We start from the raw sequence: 23,217 nt of genomic DNA on the forward strand, positions 1-23,217 counted from the left end.
CCCTAAAAACTGCCAATCAACAGTTGATACTGGCTTGAATCCCAAAAGGTCCAGCGTGGCTGTAGGGCCGATTCCTGCACAGCCTGCTTCCTGTGGAGGCTGTTCTGGACCCCATCCTTCCAGGTGGCTGGGAGCCTTGCAAGACAGCTGAGCTGGATTTGTAGAACAGAGAGACCCTGGCATCAGAAGGGATTGCATGTGCCTCATCTTCAAGGCCATGAAGGATAGGCGAGCAGCACAAAAGAGCAAGAGAAGCAAACCAGAAGATAATGAGAGTCTTGAAGGAATTGGACAGGCCACATGGGAAGGGTGATGGAGAAGAGGTATGGGTTTGTGAATGGATATTAATGTTAAAAGAACCAGATTCCCGTATCCATAGAAGAATAAAAACAGAGGGATTTCAGGGAGGGAAGGGACAAAACGAAGTGCTACGTATGAGGGCAGAGCAGAAGGAATGTCACTGTTGATGAGATGACCAAAGCCAGGTGACAGCCAGTGGATGAAAGTCTTATGCAAGGTCTTTACCTCCGTTAGGAAGGGCTTAGCTATTTCCACATTGAAAAGAAAAGGACTAGGAAAAAAAACGAAACTACAGTGTGTGACTTTCCAGTTCAGGGGAGCTGTCTGGGAGTAGCACGTGGTCCTTCCTTCCCAGATCTACAGCCCTTGTTGCACAGAGGAGCAGCCGGTGCAGTGAGGATGTGCTGCGAGGGCCATAGGGTTCCCATGGACACATATTTTGAAATGACTGTACCACAGGCTCACTCACACAGATCAGCCCAGTGATGAAAACCAGCACTAGTTTCCCCATTAGGAGAGGTTAAAAGCGGTCCCGTATCTCACAGGAGCACCATATGTGTGAGTGCATGTCTAATTTACCTAGATAAGCTATCAATACCGTAGATGAACAAAAATGCAATCAGTAAAGCAAAGGGAGAAAAATCCGTTTAAAATGTATTTCAATAAATAGGTAGTAGGCCTCTATCCTAACATTCTTGGCTGCTAGTTTGATTTAAGGAAATCTTAATCATATGCACATAACTATGGACAGGAGTTACTGTATTCATTTAAATAATAAAAGGATTGCTAGAATGCTGTAGAAAATGAATTAAGAGCAAGCAACTACTGGCGAGTCGGCTGACTAAAATACATTTAAATCCAAATCAGTCGGGGAATGAGCAGTATTATTAGGATTTTTGCACAAAACAATCCTTCAGACTAACAACTGAATGTTAATTCTTCTGGAGACAATGAGGAAATAGATAAACCGGCGAGGGACTATCAGGATTTGACGGCCTTTGTCTTAAAAAGCAGACTGAAGGAAATACAATGCAAGCGTATACTTACTGTGCACTGCAATTGGAACGGTTTGCTATTAGTAGTGAAAGCAGCGCGTGTGATGAGGTCTGGGTCGTCGCCTTTGCTCCACTGTGCCAGGATACTGTCGTAATAAACAGACACGCCAGCCTCTGACAGTGCCTCCTGAACAGCACTTTCGATCTCGTTGTTGTTAAGGCAAGTAACGTTTGAGCTGAGTGGAGGCTGCACGAGATGGATGCGAGAACCATCGATTCCCAGAGATAAGAAGGTTTCTACCGTGGTGTAAATGTCAATTGTATTCCCATAGACAATGATGTTCCCTAAGGGGGAAAAAAAAGGGAAAAATTTCTAAGATGCACAATGAGAACCTTATTAGTGTAACTCAGATGATAATAACACGAAATTGCTCTCTTTGACCCTCTTATTTCTCTGATGCTATGAAGCAAACAATGTTACCTAGCAACAGTAGCTAAGATAATTTAGTGAAGAATCTGTACAAAACATCCCACAAAGTAGGCAAGTACTTAACACAGAAGTATGACATTCATTCTGACCCTGTAATTTGAAATTATTCTGATTGAAAATCCTCTGGGGCCAAAAAAGAGAGAAAAAGAAGAAAAAAAAACACCACGTTCTATTTTGTTCTCCTCTTCCTCCTCAATTTTGCTTGTATTCAAAGCAGTTACTGGGCAGGCAGGGGAACAGGAGCAAATTAAATACATTGTGCAGAAAAAAAGGTAGCGGAACTGGGGAAGAGCAAGTTGGACCAGACAAGCTGTTGTGCAATGCAGGAGATCGCTGGCACTGTTGCTTCCTTTTGCAAAAGCTCAGTCTGCAAACAAGGGACCTCGCATAGATTGGAGTCCCGTGTGCTTTATGTAAGGATGTTTAATATAAAACACATAAATATTCCTCTGAGCAGGGTCTGAAAACTGCTCCTTTCCTCCCTGCTCCCTCTGTTCCCTTGCTTCCAAAGGGTTTCTGCCCTCTGATCCTCTCTGCCTTCAAGTAAGCCATGCAAAATACCACAGCTCTTGCAGGATAGGCTGAGAATTCCTTTCCTGGTGGGAATGAGAAGTGCTTACCAAAGGCTCAGCCTAGCAAAGGGTTATTCTGACTGTAAGGTATGTGAGCCTGGCCAGCACAGAGATCATCACCATTTGGCAGAGCCGCTCTCTTCAGGGAGAAGTTTGGTGATTGCATTACATGCTGGCATTTCTGTATATACGAGATCAGATTCAAGCCCCGCATTTCTCAAGGAAAATTAAAATTCTGTTTTATATGGTAATATTAAATACAATTACATTACATTAAAGAAAGCAATGTTCCTTTGCTGACCTCTTGTAAATCAACAATTTGCAGTTTCTGCTTATGACAATATTAGGGGCTTTTTAGATTACAGCACTGGTAGTCTAGGAACTACCGATATTCATTATGGACTGAAATTATGTTCACTGGACAGATAGTGATTCCTCAGGATGCTTTTATTATTTAACTACATGAAAATGTATCTATCTGTGAGTAAACATAATCATCTTCCATGGAAAAAAGCAGCCATAAATAAAGATCGTTAGCGTGGTTTTATCATTTATTACTCGAATGTCAGAGTTCTACTGCAGAGCAGGCTCGTTCATTTTCCACAAGTGGAAGCACAAGATTTCAGTGATCCCAGGATGACCCGAATCTTTTCAGTTTGCAGAAGCTAAAGAAGAAAACGCTATGTTAGCCAAAGCATCGGCAGCTCTGGTTGTTGATTCGAATGCTGGAATTTTAATTTGATAGTGTTCCTACCAACATGCTTTTAATAAGGCAGTAAACTGTGTTTAGGTAAAGAGGAAAAATAATTGCTCCATTTTGGGCCATTAAAGCAGTTTTGTTTCTTTCTTTGCTCCCATCCTACTTTTTATTTTCGTGGAAAGTGCAGCACTAATAGGAGATGAATTTCAATTAGTTACAATTACCGTTTTAATAGGTTACACGCATGAGACAGCTGGGTTTCATCAGAGGAGCCACAGCCCCAGGACTAGGGCTGGTGCTCACCCTGCTCCAGCCCCAGGCAGCAGGAGCCACCAGGCACCTCTCTGCTCCCGTGAGGAGAGCATGGTGGAAGGAAGGTGGCAGTGCCATAGGGACTGCAAAGTGCTTTTGGTAAAAGTAACAGATGAGTGAAAGGAGGATGCAACAAGAGAAAGGTATATGGAAAGAAACTAGCTATCCAGCAGCCCTGCGGACTGGGCTCACTGGGAGCTGTGGGTTCAGCATGTTGTTAAAGACAGGATAGTGCTTAATGAAGATAACCATCACACCAAAAGCCAGCAGCAGTGCTGAAGTTATTAATACTAATTTGGTATTAGTAAAGGTGCCTCGGTCCCAAAGGAGATGAAGTGCCAGACCTCCCTTCCACCTGAGCAGTGATTGTCCCACTTGCATCGCATCCTGGACATTGGTTCCTTCTATTTCTGGCATTTCTGCTCACGTGTGTTCAAGCCCGTTCCAGTACTGGACAACATGCAGTTTTATAAAGGATGAGCAGTAACAAATAGGGAAAACTAACCACCTCATCTGCTTATACAAACACAGCTGTGCCTATCAGCTGGACACCACGTAAAGCCATGCAGACTGCTCTAGTGACATGCTTGAGGTTGGGAAGCTGACTGAAGAAAACGTGAGCTGAGACACCACGATGTTTACTGTCTCCTGTCCTGATCACAGTGATAAAGAAACCTCTCGTGTCTCAAGAACTTCTTTAAAAGCCTGCCAAGCAGGACATGAACATAGCAGACCACAGCTATCCATTTTCATTAGTCTACTCTCTGCTGAGGAAGCCAGTTCAGCTGTATGTTCAGGAAACTCCTGGTTTTGCTTCCAAGAGCTTTCCTGCTCTGCACTCTTCCCTGGCACCACAAAGACACGATGGGTGAATTCATTTGCTGTTTGATCTCCTTTCAGTTGTGGAAAGGATTTAACTTGGAATTCTGGGTGACTCTAGGTATTTTTTACAGCATGCACAGTCAATGAATATATGATCAGTGTGCACATGAACAGATACGATGGACAAACATTAATGGACCTTAAGAGTTAAAAAGACAAGACAGAGAGACTGCAGTTCTGTGTGAAAAGCTGTAAACTGATGTAATGGAACACAAAGATGACAGAAAAGAAAAAAAAAACCACATCTCCTGATTTAGACCTGTTTTCTTTGTGTTATGCCTCAAATCTAAATGTTCATCTGTAAGAGAAAAACACACTCTCTAATTAAATTATTATTTAATTGTCTAATTAATGACTCCAACCAGCTTTGCATTTGGGACTCATCTTATTTTATATAATAATTACAGATGATTAATCTATCTCAAGCTTTTTTTTTCCTCGATAAATATGCTGGGTATCAAAAATGACAACAAATTGTAAATTAATCTGGAAAACAAAGCACAGCAGATGAAAGACTTTGTTCTAATTAAGTGAGCATCAATTATACCATGGAGTTAAGGAAATAATAAGCCTAAAGAATATTTCTGCAAGTGTGTGTGTGTTTACCAAAACCCTTACCTTCTGAGTTGATAAAGTTTTCCTTCAGCCATTCCATTGCCTTTAAGCAGTCCTGATCATCATTGAGAGTAAAATGATTGGAAGGGATTTTCCCTGTGTATCTTTGTGGACATTTACTAATAACTTCTCTATTAGTTGCGAGTTTACTGATATCTGCTCCAGTGGGGGACAGGACCTGGAACAAATGGATGAATGAACAGATATATATCACATATATCTTCAACTACTATTACATTTTGTTTTAAATAATCTGTTTGTAATAAAAAAGAAACCACATGATTAAAATAATTCCTTCTTTTTTTTTTTTAGAGGTCGAAGGTAAGAATAGATGATATTTTCTTCTTGAAGGCAGACAAAAGCTAAGTCTTCCCATGTGTCCCTTATCTCTTCCTTTGCTGTAGTTACTTCCCACAGCTTATGTTACAAGTCAGGGTTGCATTTGAGTATCTTTTTTCTAGGAGCACTTAAACAATCAGAATTACAGTACAACACTGGAAGCAGCTATCTAGTGCAGGGAGGTCTGATTTACAGCAAGACGGAGCACTTGGTTCCACTCTGCATAGCTTCATGTTACACACACTACTCAGAGATCTGTGCTGCTGCTGTAAGCTAGGAGAATGGCAACATTGCTTCAGCAATCAAGGCAAAAACAAGGAACCTCAGCTGGAAAATCTGTCCTTTTCACTTCTGTCCTCCCACATACTGTGAGACTCCACTGAGTATCATAGGCCACCTGACCTCACCTGCAACTTTACCACGTGTACAGTAACAGAGCACCATGTATGTGCCTAGGCATGCTCATCACGTGAATCAAGTACTTAATTTGAAAAGAAATTCCCTCCATTGCCAAAAGTAGGTCAAATGGTGTTGCACCAGCTGGAGTTAAGTCTCAGTGGCTGGGACCACGTGTCAATTGGATCAACTCTTCGGCAGGTTTGCTGGTCACAGTGGCAAAAATACTGGCAGCTTTGCTTAACATCTGATCCTGAGGTGATCCATTGCTGGTAGAAAAGTTTGTAAAATCTCCCTCTCCTCTGCTCCAAGCTCTAGAGCTGCACAAGGCAGTACGACCTGCTGTTTGCAGGCTGCAAACACATTGGTTAGACAGTAGCTAAGGAGTATTCTACTCCTTTGCTAATTGCAGAAACCCCATTTATGTAAAAAAAAAAACAAGAAAAGAAGATATTATTTTTTCACACTGCACACAGCAGTTTTTCACACTTACCTGGTAGTTCTGTCCTGTGCAGAGAACAAGGTAGTCATACGGTACTTTTCTCTCCTTGGAAACAACTACGTACTTGGCAGAGCGATTTATGCCAGTCATTTTACCAACCACAACGTTAACCCAGGAACAAAGTGACATCTGTGCATAATCTTCATCATTAAAACAGTGGCTGTGAAGAAAGAATATCTGTAAGTGACATTTCAGCAGCTGACAGCAGGCATTAATTAGACATCTGGTGAGTTAGCCAAAGTCCCCTAGTGGTTCAAGTCTGTTCTCTTGCTGTGAGTTTACTGCAGCCTATAGTAAAAGATTAGTCATTATGAAATACTCAGTTACAAATTGACAACTTTTTGCTAAAACCAAATAATCCCTCCCAGTGCTGGGCCATATAACCACATAATTTAAGAATGAAGTCAAGGGAAAAAAAAGAAAAAGCTTCACTCTGCTTTTTGTCTGCAGGTTGATGCAGGGAGGAGATTTTTGCACCTGCAAAGAAATTGTTTTAACAATCTAATCTTTTTTTGTCTGATAAAAGACTACTTGTTATTATTTTATGCAATTGAATTCCTCTGCGAAATTAAGTGAATATTAACAGAAGCAAAGGAGAAGTGATCATGTTGGCTACTGAAAAGAAAGTAAAATTAGCAGGCATAGGAGAGAAAGAGAGAAAGAAAAAATAGTGCAGGTGTGAAAAATAGGAATCTTCACTAACAGAGCTCCAGAAAGGGAAACACCAGCACCAATGCATTTTGCTCCTGGTACCAGGATATACATTCTAACACAGCAGAACTGACTGCTACCTGCTACACATTAATTGCTGTTAATGAGTTCCCAAAACTGCCCTAGGGGATGACAACAATTACAAACAGGAAAAAAAAGAAGTTGTTGTTGTGGCCTGAAGAATTTTAGAACTGAATGTTCAAGCTCTCTGAGGTGCTCAGCATCCTCTGTACTCACAAATACCAGAGGGGAATAAAGAACGGAAGGCACCCACTGTCAATTCTAAACTGTAATCATGCAGAAATCTATAAATAAAATGGACATCAAGGAGAGATTAGGGTTTTCAAAAGCACCTTTATAATTGAGGTGCACAGCTCCTGGGAGACTGACTCTCCAAAATCACAGGGATGCTTTCAAAACCCATATCCTGCAGAGTTCCATTTTCACTCTTAATCTGCTTTCAGATTTTAACAGCTAATTCTGGCGAGGCAGCTATGAACAGCAACTTTCCACCAGGGTGGATATTTTGTTATTATTAGTCTTTTCTTACAGTATACTTAGGAAAAAGTGCCCATGCTTTTGTGTGAGTATAGAACCCCTTCATTTCCTAGACCTGTACTTCAAAACACCCCTTTCTACAATGGAAAAATTAATTCCCTAACTATTTATCAAAAAATTCCCTGATAGGACAAAATCCAGAATATGGTAAGACAGTTTTAAACAGGTCAACATCACACTGTTTTCAGGTCTCTGTAGACATTTCTGGTTTAAAGTTCAGCAAGTAGACAATTAGCTGTGATTTAAAGAGCTTGTTCTAAAGGGCATTACTGAAGTGACCACTTTATCAGTACTTTGTGACACCTCCCTAGTAATAGTCATATTGACCTCATTTACAGGCCATATGGACAGACTGGATTGTTTTGAGACTATGTGCATGTGTTTCTAGAAAAAAAGTTTAGGACCAGTTCACAGAAAATTAAAATGTTGAAGTTACTGAAGTGTTTATATATTAAATCAAACCTGTTAATTAAAAATCTTCTATGCTTGGATCCTGGTAGGTCTTTTCCTGGAAGGCCATGAGTTGAAATCAAGGTCAGATTGTTGAATTTCAGGTGTGGGCTGTGGAAAGAAAAACAAAATACAGTAAAACCAGCACGAGTTTGCTGAGGGTTCTGTTTGGTACAGTTGTAACACGAGTGCACTTTAACATACAGCAGTGTTGACAGATAACTGATTCTCCCCATCCATTCTTGTGCCTTTATTTGAGGTGTAGCACAAAGTTGTCTCCATCCTGATACATGTATTTAAACTCTTTCATGTCACTAACAAACTCTTCCCTAAGACCTTATGCAGGACTAAGCTTCCTGACTACACAGGGAAATGCCAGAATACGGTGTTCCAGAAACAAAACATACCAGACTGCCTCAAATCACATCTCTCCTTGCACGTTTTGTTAGGAAGCAAGTAGGAAAAGCCTTGTCAACAACGACAATGTTAACCACACTGTGCCATGAGACTGCAGAGAAAGGACTGTGATTCTGTGATGCTATTTAAGTGTCCTCAGTGGTCCCAGATGATGCAGAAACAACGTTTCTGAATCGTAGAATCATAAAGGTTGGAAAAGACCTCTGAGATCACCCAGTCCAACCCCAGCCCACCCCACCATGCCCACATCCCTCAGTGCCACATCCCCACGGCTTGGGACACCTCCAGGTAACCCCCCCACCTCCCTGGGCAGCTGTGCCAATGTCCCACCAGCCTCACTTCTGTTGAGCACCCAAAGTTTCAAATAGGTACAGCCGAATGCCACTCTGAGATAACTGGGTTGTTCCTTACTACCTGCACACTTCTGTCCCTCCTCATCAGCTTTACTGACTCGTACAGGACAAGGATAGGGCCCTTGCCACTTCCGTTTTCCTCTGCCTGCCCTCTAAACACACCTGCTCAGGAAGTCTCTTGCTCTTCCCCTCACGCCTGAACCCAAGGAAAACAGGCAATGGTAAACTAAACTTTCAATAAAGAAAAATGAAATCCATTGCTGGTGAGCATCACTAATTCCAAACATTTTGTTAAATAGGACTGGATTAAAGAACATGCCTTGGAACCCTGCAGAAGTACAGTCAAAAAGCACTTACAAAAACATAATGATGGAAAGCTGCAATTACTCAGACATCTGGTAAGAAACTCTGTGCCATGATCATTTTGATGTCATTTATTATGTGCTATGAGATGTTAATTTAATCCTTTAGGAGGATAGAGAAAGTAACTTCTTTACACAGGCCAGGTACAAAGTGTTTTGCCATTTTGCTAAAATTCACACATCTTTGGACAGAAAAATAAGAATTTCCACCATAGTTTCATTAACACCAAAGGGTGAGGGGGGGTGGGGGTGGGAGCAAGACTGACAGTATGTTGAACTAAATGTGATCTGACATTTAAAAACAAATAAATATTATGAGTGATTAAGCCTTCTAATCTTCCAGGCTTTGTGTAAGTTAAGTATGGATTGATGCAAATGGTACAAAGGAATCAGAATGTTTTTTATCAACCGATGTTAATTTGTTATTCATACACTTAAAAAATATATTCAAACAAAGTTAAAGGTCATACTTAAACCAAGGAATTTTGAGGTTATGGCTGCCACTCTCAAAATGCATATTAATAGTTTAATTCTGGATTATGGATTATCTATGGTAAATCTCCATGCATACTCAGGCCAAGTGCAATGTAATAAATAACCTTAATGTAACAGGCTGCATATATTTATACAGATTATGGGCCTGATTCTCGTTTAAATTAAGGTCACTCTGCAGAGGTGGGTGTAAATAGAATTTGCTCTTCATTTATGGCCACATTATGTTGGCTGCGTGATACAAAGTGGTCTTAATGTAAACAGAAGTTTACATTGAGCTGAATTTGAAGTGTGCAGCATGCCATTTGCACTCATGGAACACTTCCAGTTGGTTGCAAATGCTAGCCATTGCAATACAATGTACAGACCGAAAGAGTGTGACTGCTTGGTATTTAGTTTACATGGAATCATGAGGAAAAGGGCTGCAACAGTGCACAAACATCCCAGACATTCTTCTATCACTGAAGGTTCCTTCCAGCTCCGAGCTGAAACTGTTTATTTACTGCATGCCCTCTTGCCAATAGGTCTCCAAATCCACCTGCTGTAGTAACATTAAGTTTAAATTATATTAATGGTATTTAAGATGAAAATGTTGCAAGCAAGCATCAGAGAAATGGTAGAATGAAAGGTTCCAGGCAACAATTATGTGCCTCTTTTGCATGACTGCACTGTGATGCACTTCATTGATCTGATCACATACTATTTTCTTCTCCAGAAGCTCTACCTTTATCTAGTCCATATGCAGTCATCCAGTATTTCCACAGTCATATGGTGTTTGGTTAGTTCTTCCCCATCAAGTGGGAGGCTTTAATTTTGAGCTTTCACTCTGTATCATTTATTATTTACTGCTATCTCAGCGCCCCCACAGCACTCCCTTATGCCCCAAACATTAATGAATTGGAAACTAGAACTAAAGCAAAATGATGATTAGCAACTCATTAGAATACTATGATGACATGAGTAATATCTTTGATTCCTCATTTACACTGAAAAAAATCAGGACACAAAGAAAATTGGATTAAAGCTATCAAAAGGATGTGCTGATGTCAGAAGCTGAACAGAAGAACCCAGAGCTGGTATCTGATGCTGCCTGTGCTCCAAGAACAGGCACATGCCCTTCTGGGACCAGGATCTCAGCTTGGAATCACCAGAAATGATCCACTAACAGCTGCAGAACCAAGCTTGCTGCATTTCAAGAAGCATTTGGACAACACAAACACCACAGTGTTTGAATTTGGGATGGTTCTGTGTGAAGCCAGGAGTTGGATGATCTTTGCAGGTCTCTTCCAGCTCAGAGCATTCTGTGATCCTGCCTTTGTCACCATTCCTGTGGCACTGAAATGCAGATCAAGTATGTCTGTGTGGACCAGGGCACATGGTCAAGCAGCTCCGTGGTCACTAATCTCACTGCAGTTCACACTGTGAATGGCACAAACAGTTTTTCTTCTGGAATGAAGAAAACAAGGTAAGCTGTTGTCTGAGCAGAAGTGGAGATTGGAGGCAAGCAGAGTGGAAAAGCTGGGATGGCAGCAAGCTTGTGAGCAGAAGGTGGAAGCCAAAATGGTTTTTTCAAGTGACTTCCACAAAAAGATGAACATCAAAGCCTTGACATTAGGAGACAATCCTCCCCCAGTATTTGGGCTATCTGCAACATTTGCCAGCGCAAGGAGCTCTGATGCACACAGCAGTTCATCACCCCACAGTGCTGCTGATGGCTGCAGGAGGACGGTTTTCCTCAGCGTGTTCTCAGGCTATCAACTCACTGCATCTGTGCAGGAATGAAAGACTTCACAGTGGGAAGACATTCCTGCAGAATTAGCAGTTCTAAAACTTACTGCAGTGATAGCTTCAATCACTGCCTTCAGCTTGAAGGACTGAAATGTAGGGTTAGATGCTTGTGATGTTCTGAAAATGTGACAACTTAGAATCATAGAATCACGGAATCATTTGAGTTGGAAGTGACCCTTAAAGGCCATCCATTCCAACCCCCTGCAGTGCACAGGGACGCCCACAGCTCCAGCAGTGCTCACAGCCCTGTTTGCCCTGACCTTGGCTGTGTGCAGGGATGGGGCACCACCACCTTTCTGGGCAGCCTGTGCCACTGCCTCACTGCCCTTATGGTAAAAAAATGTCAAAACCTTACAAAAAAAACATATGTCAGGTAATAAATAGATGATCATTTCTGTCAATGCGTTCTGTCAATGCAAGCAATGGTCACATTTGCAAACATGGAGGTAAAATTCCTCATCAGCTAAGATCAAAATTTGTTGGGTTTAAACAAACTGGCAGTGGTGGAAATTATCAGAAACTTTAAATGTGAAAATAGAAGCGAAAACTAGCCTCATGTATGACAAAGGTTGATTTGAGAACTGTGGTAGGTGTGCCTCAGGTTAGGATTTAAACTTGTATACGAGCACTTAAATGCGAGCCTGAAAAATACAGGCAAGCTGTAGGTGCTTAGCCATGGTTACTACTGGCACAGAGAGGGGAGGTAACAGTGCTGAGCATGTTGTCAGTGTCTGCTGGGCACCTTACCACATCATCCACCACTTTTCTGCACATAGCACTATTATTTCCAGGCCATCCAAAGGATGGTTTTATTTATGACAGCTGTCGGTTCCCTACTGCTGCCTGAAAGCTCTTAATAATATGAAAACAAAATAGGTTCTAAGAATTGGTTAGTGCATATAAAGAAAAATGGCTTACATGCCTCTAACTTAAACATTGATATGAAGTATGGTAAAAGCACATGTTGCCGTCTGGTAAAAAAGTCTGCAAGAGAAGAGCCTGAGCCAGTGCAACATTAAACAACTGCACCTACGTTATCAAAGTAAGCAGTTCCAGCAGGGATTCCTGTTGCTGTGGATACAAAGGGAAGAACAGCTCAAAGATACTGGTAAAGCAGAGAGGGATTAGAGTATCTAGGGAAATAAGTAAAAGGTATTGAGTTTCATTGCACAGTTCTAGAGGACGGCTACAAAAAGCAAGTCTAAACACCCTCGTCCTTGAAATAAAACTGCAGTGCCAATTTGTTGTGAGCACAGCCAAGGGAAGAAACAAACAAAAAGTTTTATACTACATGTATATATGTATCATTTTTATATGTATCTGCTAGCATTTGCAGATTGGTTCCAATATTCCTGCCTAATTTTTCTGAATTTTTTGCCTGCTGGGTTTTCTTTTTTTCAGTACGTGGTGCAACAGCAAAGGTTTAAGTGGTTAAAAACTGCCTGAACAAATTATGTAATTAACTGCTTTCATTAACCTCCTCATTATCACAAATAATCAGTCATAATTATGCTGTAACCTCAACTTTCCTGCAGCAGAGAACTTCATACTGCGTCTCTAAACAACTCTAAAGATAATAAAAAATCATCTGTTTCCAGCACTGCAAATAATTAGGTTGAGAAATTCTTGCATGAGCAGAACTTTGAATCAGAGAAGCTTTCCCCTGTTGCTCTGCAACCAGAAATGAGCCATTCGAATTTGGGGGAACGGAGGAACCCCAGATGGGAGGTGATGTTAAAACCCAGAGGCAATACTTCATGTTCAGGGCACAGAAACACAGTGCCCAGCTACACGTCTCATGTGAGAAGGCAGGTAGAGGCAGAACCTCTCCTTGACCCAAATAATGCCACGCTTTATCCAAGTTAGGTTGGATCCCAAACATTTCAAGAACAAAGTAATCAGGATGTGACCTGGAGTGCAGACATCTCCAAAACAAAATGCTTTGCTAACACATTTTGCAAGACTACAAGTAAAAAATGTCAGCTTAGTGCAAAAAAAAATAATCCCACGCTCATGCATATTGTAAGTGATGAATATATTGCTTAGTACTACAGACTTCCTTTAGGAGTAACTTTTAAGAGTAACGTGTTTCCACACTGCCTTCTCAGGCAGAACTAAAGCAGTCTCTCCCTTTCTACTTTCACTCTTTAGGCACCTACATTTAACTCAGTCAAGCAGGAATCAGCACACAATCAACGAGGAAGATACATGAAAATAACATGGCAAAAGATGTTTCCCTGCATGATGCTACATGATGCCATCCTAGTATTATGAAGGCTCTGCAGCCTGTATCACACTACTTGGCCGTTCAGCTTTTAGTGAGAAGGTCAGTAACAGGAGCAGACAGGGGTTACTGTTTGCAGCAACCGTCGCCGAAAGCCTCTGTTCTCAAGAACCCATTACAAACCTCAGAACGTGGTTTTAGCTTAACTGCTGCCTAACAGATGTCCATCTAGAAGTTATCCCTCTTTAATTACAAGTAAACAAAGATGAGCCACTTCTCCGTTGGATCAGCACTAGGAAAAAGTGTTAAGATCGTGAATGAATTTGCTGAATGAAAGAAGGGTCCTTGCTGGGGCACCTTTCAATGCAAGAGTCCAGAAAGTGGCATTCCACGTTTTTGTTTCCCTGCAAGCTGTGCTTGTGATAAGTCTTACTCCAAAAACTGGTGGCAGATGTGCCAAGAAGAGCACTGGTAAAAATAAAGCAGCGAATCCCACTGCCATTAGCTCACATTTAATGTGATCAACTCTTTTGCATAGGGGGAAAGATAAGTCAGTTGATTGCTTCAGTAGGAAAATCCCCAACTTTTTCTTCCCAGAACAGGACTGTTTCTATTCCAGGATGGGCCACAACACTGGAAATACATCATCCACTTCAGTTTCAGAAAACATTCTTTAAATTATTTAAAGCAGAGATAAAGAGGAACATTGTATGGAGTCAGTATTCCAAAGGAAAGCAACCTATAAGACCAAACTGTGGAAGCCACGACCACCGATTCTTATATCTGATGCAAGAAACCCTTTAAAAAGCCAAATTATTTTTACTTTGACCCATGAGCACCGTCCTTCAATGGCACTGTGAGCATTTCTCTCCCCCCACTGGCTGCTTTTCCTCATCAGGTCTCTCCCCACAAACTTTGCATCTGATCAATTCCACCAGGATTCGAAGCGCCTCCTTATTTTTGGAGTCTAGTGCCCGCTATCACAAGGCCAAAGCACTTTCCATAAAATTTGCAAGCATCATCTTGGAGACAAACACAATTTTTGCCCCTCCTAGGCCTCTTTTTCAGAGGGATAATTTTCTCTAACGTCTGGTCCAAATTCGTTGGGGGACAATATTTATCCACCTGAACTGCATAAGGATGTTAATCATGAGCTTAAACAGAGGTGGGTGTTTTTTCCTCCACATTGAAGGCTTACACTGTAATGCTTCTGCTGCCCCTGGGATTGCCAGTTCGCCTCCTTTTGTTCAGTAAATACTTTCTGCTTCTTTCTTTGCTTTCACTAAACCTGCATTGCTGCTCTGACCCTAGCTCATGTGCCATCTCTCACAAGGAGTGATTACCCTTCCGCAACATCCTGTCTCAAAAACTGTTCTTCGGTTAAATCTTGCATTCCCCTGCTAGGGTAGATGAACCAGTCTTCTTTTTTTTTCCTTAATCATTCCCCCTGTGAATTGCTATTTCTAGATTCCTCCCAATTTTCTAATTTTAATACCTGCATTTCTTATCCCCTCTATGCCTTCTTCCTAGACAATACCATTAAAAACATGCACAACTCTGCTGCATGTCACTTCTTCCATTAATTTCTCATATTTACCTATCTCTAAATCATCTTGATTTCTCCCTGAATGTTTCCAAAAATGCCCTTTTCTACTTTCATCTTTCAAACTCCCATCCATACCACAACTCATTCTCTGAAGCAACCCAGCCACCCTTTTCCTGTCCCTGCTTTTATCTTCCTAACCACCTTCCACCTCTCCAGCCGTGTTTTTGCTTTCCTCACCTGCGTCAGCTCAGCTTTTCCTATTCATTTTTGCACTATTCTTCTCTATTGATTGTGGCTCTCAACTGTAATTCAGTTGAGTCTTTTTCCCTTTGTTAGACTAATTCTTTCCCCTACTTTGCTCCCCAACCAGACTGACCCTTGCAATTGTACAGGGAGCTCTGCTCCGTCCTTTAACCACTTCTTGCTAAATTCTTCTCTCACTGACAGTATCTTGCCAGCACTTGCAAGGAATACACCAGGCTTGGAATATGCATGCCAATTAAAACATATAACATTCAACACTGAGTGGTGGGCACTTGATTACTTACATAGTGCAGAAATTGCATTTTTCCAGCAAGTAGAAGCTAAATGAAGACTTGTCAGAACCCCTAATTACAGATTTTTTTAGTAAGCCCTCTAGAAAACCATCATTCACACAACATGTGTTGTGTTTCCAGAATGCTGTTTATTAGATACAGGATGGCAAAGCCCCAGTATTATCAATTGTTCTAGGGCAGAACAGAAGAATCTGAAGAGCTCTTTTCTTGTCCCATACCAGATGCATACCTGAATCAGACACATGCACATACCTATGCAGGAACACCCTCAGCTACAAAGTTTACACGATTAGTACCATCATCCCAAATGCGCACTGGTTTTGAATTTGGCCAAAAACAGGCACCACTAACCATTACATCTGCTAGAGAATTTCCTAAATAAACATTCAATTCTCATTCCTTAAACGTTTCAGCATTTTGTCTTGTTGGAAGCACAAAACAAGGCAATTATCTTTCTAGACAGAAAATAAGGGATATCCAATGATGGCCCTGGTAGTTACAGTCTCTAGCTATTTAAATATATCCAGGTGAGATATCAACACATTGTCCACAACAATACCATAAAATGGGACGCAAAATGTGGCTAAGGTGCTGCTGTTTTGTGTGAATATTTCAGCAAATCACCTATAATGCACATTCCAACTCACCAGTAGAACATTTTTAATATTACTGGACAATAATTAAAGGCAAAAATAAGTTGTTTTTATTAGTGAACTTATCCCATATTAGTCCATGTAATTGCCAAGGTGACTAAAATTTTAACTCTGTGACATTGCTAGGTGCAGATCTGGCAATGCTGCCTTCACCTGCAAGAGCTGCTCCAGAAGTAACGCCTCCCATTTTGATGGTGGTGACTATGTTGAAAAGTAGTGTTTTGTAGCTGAGAATTTGTTCAGTCATTTGTTGTTATTGTGCTCTTTGTATCTCATTTTAGTTTTCATGGAAGGAAATACAAGGCATTACCTTTGGAGCGACCTACATAGTTGAAAAAGCACGCCCAAGTCTGCCAAAAGAGAGATGCCCCTTGAATTTGACAGGCTTGAGATCTGCACCAACGTTTCTCCTCCTGGCAGCAAGAACATGCAGAAAGAGAAGCAGCTCGTAAAAAGCACCGCATGCTGTTGACAGAAAGCTGGCAGTGTGGGAAGGATCAGGACACAAATTTCCTGGTCTCCAACATCTGCATGTAACAGCTGCGGACCTGGGCCCTGCAGCACCTCCAGGCCTCCTGGCAGCCTGGTGAGCACAGCTGCCTCTCAGAGATGGCAGCCCTGGCGAAACCAGCTCAGAGAGAGACAGCTGTGAAGTGCCCATCTCTAGCAGGGCAGCGTGATGCTTCTCCCGCAGATCCTTCCCAAATGTACCCTGTGGCACACAACAATCCAAAACTGTGCTCAGTTAATGCAGATACGCTACCAGCTCACAGGGAAACGAACAGCACACTGAGATGTGCTACAATTCACACAATAACAACACAGTGCTTGGGGACTGGAAGGGAACTGGAAGCTATAGCACTGCAGAGCTCCATCTAAAGTAACCAGTCCATCACGGAATCATTAAGGTTGGAAAAGAGCACTAAGTCCAACCCCAGCCCACCGTGCCCACTGCCCACATCCCTCAGTGCCACATCCCCACGGCTCTGGGACACCTCCAGGTGACCCCACCAGTCCCTGGGCAGCTGTGCCACTGCCTCACCGCTCTTTGAGAGAAGGAATTGTTCCTAACAGCCAGCCTGACAGTTTGGGTAGTGCCACCTCTGCAACAACTCTAGGAAACAAACTTCAAAACCATGAAAAATAATAGGAGCGGAACAGAAAGTACATCGTCTCTATCAACAGCAAATAGCTGAGAAATGTAAATGCGGTGTTTGCACTCGCAAGGCTTCTTTATTTGCTTTGAGTGCATTGATGAGAGAGCTGCCAGAGCTGCTCCAGGTAGTCAGGTTACCAGGCTCCACACAGAGCTGGAGACACAGCCGCGCTCATGTCGCACTCAGTCACCAGGCACGGCCCAGTAAATAGAACTGCATAAACATTCTTCTGACTCACGGCAATTTTGAAACATCCCTTTCATGAGGAAACCACTATTCCCAAGATCAGCTTTAATATACAAAAAGAAGTTATGAATATTCACGTATGAATATTAACAAAATAAAATCCTCAGATATTGCAAAGTTGGAAGAGTGAGAGAACATTTGGGGCTCAGACACGTCTTTACACACGTTTTAAGAACAAGTATGGAAAGTTGAAATAATCTGATCAAAAATTGAAAACTGTCTCTAAAATAAGAATATAAAATGCAAAATAATGAAATGTCAGTCCCATATAGCATCACTTTCCGGCAGAAGCATGTCAGATAGCTGTTAGGAAGTGGACCCATACCCTCTCCCCTAGTTTTTGTATCAGTCACCGACTGCTTGCTGTGTTGCTGCCTGCCCAGCAAGGCAAGATATGACCCATTGGATTCATCTCTGCCCCAACTTGATCTCTATTCACCAGAGATGATGAAAGGCAGCAACATCTGAAGGATGCGGGGCCAGTGACACCGAACACATGGTCGACTGCAACATTGTTCAGTGTTTGCCTCGGTATGAAAAAACAGCAGTCAAAAGGAAGCCCATGTATATCAATTCATGTGGCAAAGATAGATAGTATGAAACAATGAAGATCACTAAACCATTCATTCCGTGTTAGCTCTGTGATCAGCAAGTAAGCACTAACTATTTAATTAGTCAACTAATTAGTGACAGGCAACATGGAAGGCTTCAGATGTTCTCAGACAAATGCAAAGATAAAAAGCCTAATTAAACAGCAAGCATTATGCTAACTATTGCCAAGCAGGACAGATGTGCAGGATATTGTATAATACTGCGCTGCCAGATAACGGCAGTTGTAGCTGTTCTGTCAGAAACTGTGCTTTAAAAACCATCTCTATGCTAATCTGAGATAAACCCCTGCTTTGGGCTCTAACTTCACTTCAAGAGAAAACTCAGGGCTTTGACAAAACCCGCTGTAACACGTTTGCTTTTTAACACAATAACCACTTTTAATGCATCCAAACTGAAAGAGAAATACTTCACATTTTCATACCAAGTACCGTGGTCTTAGCTGCCATTCATTTATTGCTGTTTTGTGTAATACATTATGTATATTTGCGATGTCCTCGGAGAGTAAGCCATTGTTTACACCAGAGGTTGGATTAAGAAGGTTTTCGAAATCATGGATTAAAAAGGGTTTTCCCTATAATCACAAGACAATAACGCTTTCCACAGCTATATGCAAAGAGGTGGATAAAAAGCTAATTGGTTCACTGCGCTGAGGCCAATGACAAGATAGTTCTGGGCAAGCTTTTGGCGTTCTTGCAGCCCAACTTCAATCACCTGCTGTCAGAGAGCACTAGTTAGCACGTTGCTCTGTGAATCCTGCACCACAGTTAGCTACAAATGCTGTTTTCAGAACTTGTTTTAAGTGCTTCAGTATTCATGAATAGGAAAAGATTAAAATGTTGGGCTGAAACTGACATTCTTCAGAACTGACATGTAGGGAATGAGTGGTTTAACTGAGATCTGTTCAGCTTGGTACTTCAGATCCAGGCTGTTGGCAGTGTTTGACATCAATACCCTGTATTTGCTATTCTTCCTGCTGAAGCTCACCTCCAAGAACTGGTGTTTTCAGAATCCTGATTGGAACCCACCTCCCGTTCTGATACACGCAGGTACTGACATCCTATATTCACAAACACAGATTTTACAGTGTCAAATCATTTTCAGATGCAATTTTTCATTTAATATTTGCAAGCTGAACGTTTGAAACAGCTTTTTCACTAATAAATCAAGGATAGGTACAGGTGATCTGCATGGGGACAACAAAAATGTAACTTTAAAAACTTCCATCAGTCTTAAATCAGACTCCCTGTTAGGGTCGTTATTCATGGTAATTTTACAGCACTACTGAATCAGCATCACAAACTTGAGGGAAGGCCATGATTTTACTGCAGTGTCTCACAAAAAAAATTCTTGTTATAAATACCTAAAGTTTTTTTAAAGCCCAATTCACTCAAGGGAAACTTAAAAAAAGAAGAAAGCCTGTTTTCAGCTTAGCCCTCCTTCGGATTCACTCCAGGGCTCAACTGCCTTTCTCTCCACATCCACAACAAAGGAGAGGCAGCAACAACAGTTTGGAGGGCAGGGAACAATAGAGGCAAAGAGAGACTGTGTGTTGCTGGGCTGAACTGCTTTCTCACAATGGCAATATTCCTTCAGTTGCTACTTTGCTTTTAGGACTGGCCAGCACTCTGAATTTACGCTGCGTCCGGTTGGATGGTGCAGCATTTTGTGTGAGCTTTGTCTTAGTGCCGGAGAGTGACCTAAGTCCTGGCTTTGTGCAAGGGGAAGCATATAATTGCACTGCCCAGGAGGAGCCTCATGCAGGAATTGTGGGAATTACAATTCCTTGCCTGCTTGCCACGCTCCTGCGGGGAAGTTAATTACTGCAGCAATTTATGATGCAACATGCTGCCCTCCTCCTAGCGCCTCAGATCCGCTGCCCGGTGTGCTGCAGATCCTCATGTGCCCGCCAGCTGCAGCAGAGGTGCAGCCCGAGATCGTTGCCACCTGTACCTCCTGGCAGCCAGCCGTGCGTGAGACGGGCAGGCTCAAGGCTGAGGCTCCTCCTGCACTTCCTAGAATATAAAATTCTATCAGATGCATCCTAAAGAAAAGCAGGGCTATAGCTTATAGCATGTCTGAATGCGATTACCCTCGTGAAAAAAGAAATCAGCAGGAGATATTTATTTGAATGGTGACACATGACTAATGAGCTCACCTTCACTGACCTAGCATTACATTAAGCACAACGGAGGCAATTCTCCAGGGCTCAGGCTATCCCAAGCACTAGAAAGAATCCTCCCCTACTAGATGGTCATTCTGTACACTCACTCGCAGCATATTTTGCTCTGCCCTTTGAAATAACCAGCACTGATACGGCCATGCCAGCGCTCTGACTTTGACTAGATGATCTCAGCGGTCTTTTCCAATCTTAATGATTCTATTACCTCTGCAAGGATCTAGTTCGACAAACTCTCCATGCAATCTAAGGAGCCGGAGGGGAGGAAGGACTGCAGAAGTGTTTTGTAAAACAGCAGTTCACAGCACACACTGCTCCGTTGCAGCAGGGTTTATAAAGTTCCATTCTCTGTCCTGGTGGAGAAGCCTGGTGCCCACAGGCAGAGTGGCCATGAGCTACGGTGCTGCTGGCACAGAACAATGGGACCAGGGCAGCTGTCTGCACGGCTCCAGGGAGAAGACAGTTCTTATTGTTATTTCTCTGTCCATTGAAAAATCTATATTTATTCAGTCTCAAACAGGTTGAAAACACTTGTAAAATCTAGTCCTAATAATTGTTAGCTAGGTAAGTGAATTACATTCGTGTGTTTCCATGGTGACTGATAATGTAAAATAATTAAGTATGAAGAATAATGAGGAGAAAACCACTTCCTCTTTTTAAGGATTAGGGGCTTACAAATTGATTCAATCTAGCTATTTTTAGTGCATGTAACCTTTGCAAAGAGTATTAGAAAATTATGAGTAAATCAAACTAAATTGTATTAAAAGGTCTTCACATCGATCAGATGTTCTTTAACTGCTGCTGCTGAGAAAGTTAAAAAATGTTTCTTAAACTTATACGTATGTTAATACAAATTCTGTGACATCTGGACTAAGTACTGCTTGCTTTTTGCATTCTCAGAGCAGTACTTAATTTTTCATAAGCACTCCAATTATGCAGTGCTGAAGATGAGTGCTCTCCGGTGTACAAGAAGGACTTGTTCTGCACAAACTCTTACTTACAATATGGTTGAAATAAAACTTCTGGCTGAGGTGTATCAGAGGTAAAGAGGATTTCCCCACAACATTGATTCTCCCTGCGTATCCTGTTCACTACAGGAAGAGAGCTTCTGGCTCAGGGGGACAGATTTGGCTGATTCACTTATTTTGTAATGCTCTCAGACATTTCTACTACGTATTTGAATCTACTTGGAGAAGAACAAGTGAGTAAGAATTGCATTCTTGCACACACAGACCAACCCTGTCAGAGCCCCAGACAGAAGGGTAAGTGGTGAGATAGCAGAGAGGGTCTCCCCTTCCTAACTTCGGAAAGTCTGTAGAACAGACCTTTCCCACCAGTTTATCTCTGGTTAGAGAGTGGGAGGTATAGAAACAGCTGCATGCATTTATTCCCCTTCAAAAACAGTTTATACATTTTTTTTTTACTCCAGTTTGGATAACTCAAAGTAAACGGAACAATTTAATTGATGCTTTTACTGCTAAAAAATTCTGTAATGTGGGCATTCAGCCTATCTTCTCGGTGGATCACTGGGCAGGCTTGTGACTGCTGGAGCGTCCTCTCCTAGCCCCCCTTCCCACACTCTACAATGAAAATGGCAAAGGAGCCAGAAATAGAAATGCTGTGGTTCCCAAGCACTCCCAAACTCCAATATCAGAAGCAGAAAGATGCTGCTGCTCCTTAAAGGCAGCACAGAGAAATGAAAACTCCAGCTCACGTGGGATGTTTCTACACAGCTCTGGAAACAGCAGCACAAAGAGGTAGAAGAATGGAAGAATTCAGACAGCGATCTGTGATTCTAGTAGGCAAAACTAGCTTTAAAGATCAGTAGTGCTTTGCACACCATCCAAAGGGCTATGGACTTAATCTTTACCTACACTATTTACGTATAAGAACAGTGGTCAAAGAGACAAGGGATGTGGAGTTCCCATTTTCTCTTGGTCTTCATTTTGAGGATCTACAAGGAACCTTGGCAACACTTTTAAATATCAGAGCCTGTTAGGAGACACCAGTCTTTCTACATCTGCAAATTAGACACTCAGAGTCTTAATGGTTAATACTTGCATATGGATCCAAAGCATATCTTTTTTTTTAATTACTATCTTTTATGATAAAGAAAGAGTCTGAGATGATTTCTACATGGAGGAAGCAAGCGCCTTCAAATAAAGGTAATGTATTTTCTCAGTAAAGGAAATCAAATAAAAACCTTACCAAAAAACAAGTGTTTCCAGAAATGAGATTCCAACATCAGATGCACCAACCACCACAATCCTACTGTTGACAGACACTTTAGATTCCATTATCAGCTTTCGATTTATGTGGTTCAAAGAATACCTTGGCTGAAATAAATAGATAAATAAATTAATTGAATGAGTGAATGAATAAAGTTCAAGATGACATAAATGTACATAAAAAATAACTGGAAAGATCTGCTAAGAATCATTACGCTATCAGCCATGCATTACCCTGCATTCATGCAAAACTCATTACAGGTCACTGACACGACAAACTTTATGATTTTTCCATGCACACAAGTTAACACAGAAGACAAAGAATACCAAAATGGTGAAATATATGCATGCTTAATAATTCACAAAATAATTAGCGAAGCTTAGTGTTCTTGCTTCTCTTGAAAAAGACACTACAGCAGAGACACTAATAGGAGTGAGAATGTTAACAAAGTTAAGTCCTCTAAACTCATCCTATACCATTACAGGGGAAACATTCTCTGTATATGAATTGACAGAGTGCTACAGATGATGAACAAGTACTTTATTTTAGAGCTATGCTAACGATGTTGACCTTCCCAAGAAGA

The 23,217-nt window shown here is 41.6% G+C and overlaps 1 protein-coding gene across 1 annotated transcript in view; it reads right to left on the reverse strand.

Annotated features, from left to right (window-relative positions):
* CFAP61 (cilia and flagella associated protein 61) overlaps positions 1-23,217 on the reverse strand; it is a gene marked incomplete at its 3' end in the record, with an annotated part of 90,990 nt that overhangs the window by 16,390 nt on the left and 51,383 nt on the right. The window contains 5 exon segments of the mRNA XM_079532773.1: positions 1,348-1,640; positions 4,870-5,044; positions 6,095-6,263; positions 7,835-7,933; positions 22,614-22,741. Of these exon segments, the coding sequence (XP_079388899.1) occupies positions 1,348-1,640; positions 4,870-5,044; positions 6,095-6,263; positions 7,835-7,933; positions 22,614-22,741 (864 nt within the window).

Source organism: Tetrao urogallus, assembly GCF_951394365.1.
Source record: "Tetrao urogallus genome assembly, chromosome: 2".
Classification (NCBI taxonomy): Eukaryota; Metazoa; Chordata; class Aves; order Galliformes; family Phasianidae; genus Tetrao; species Tetrao urogallus.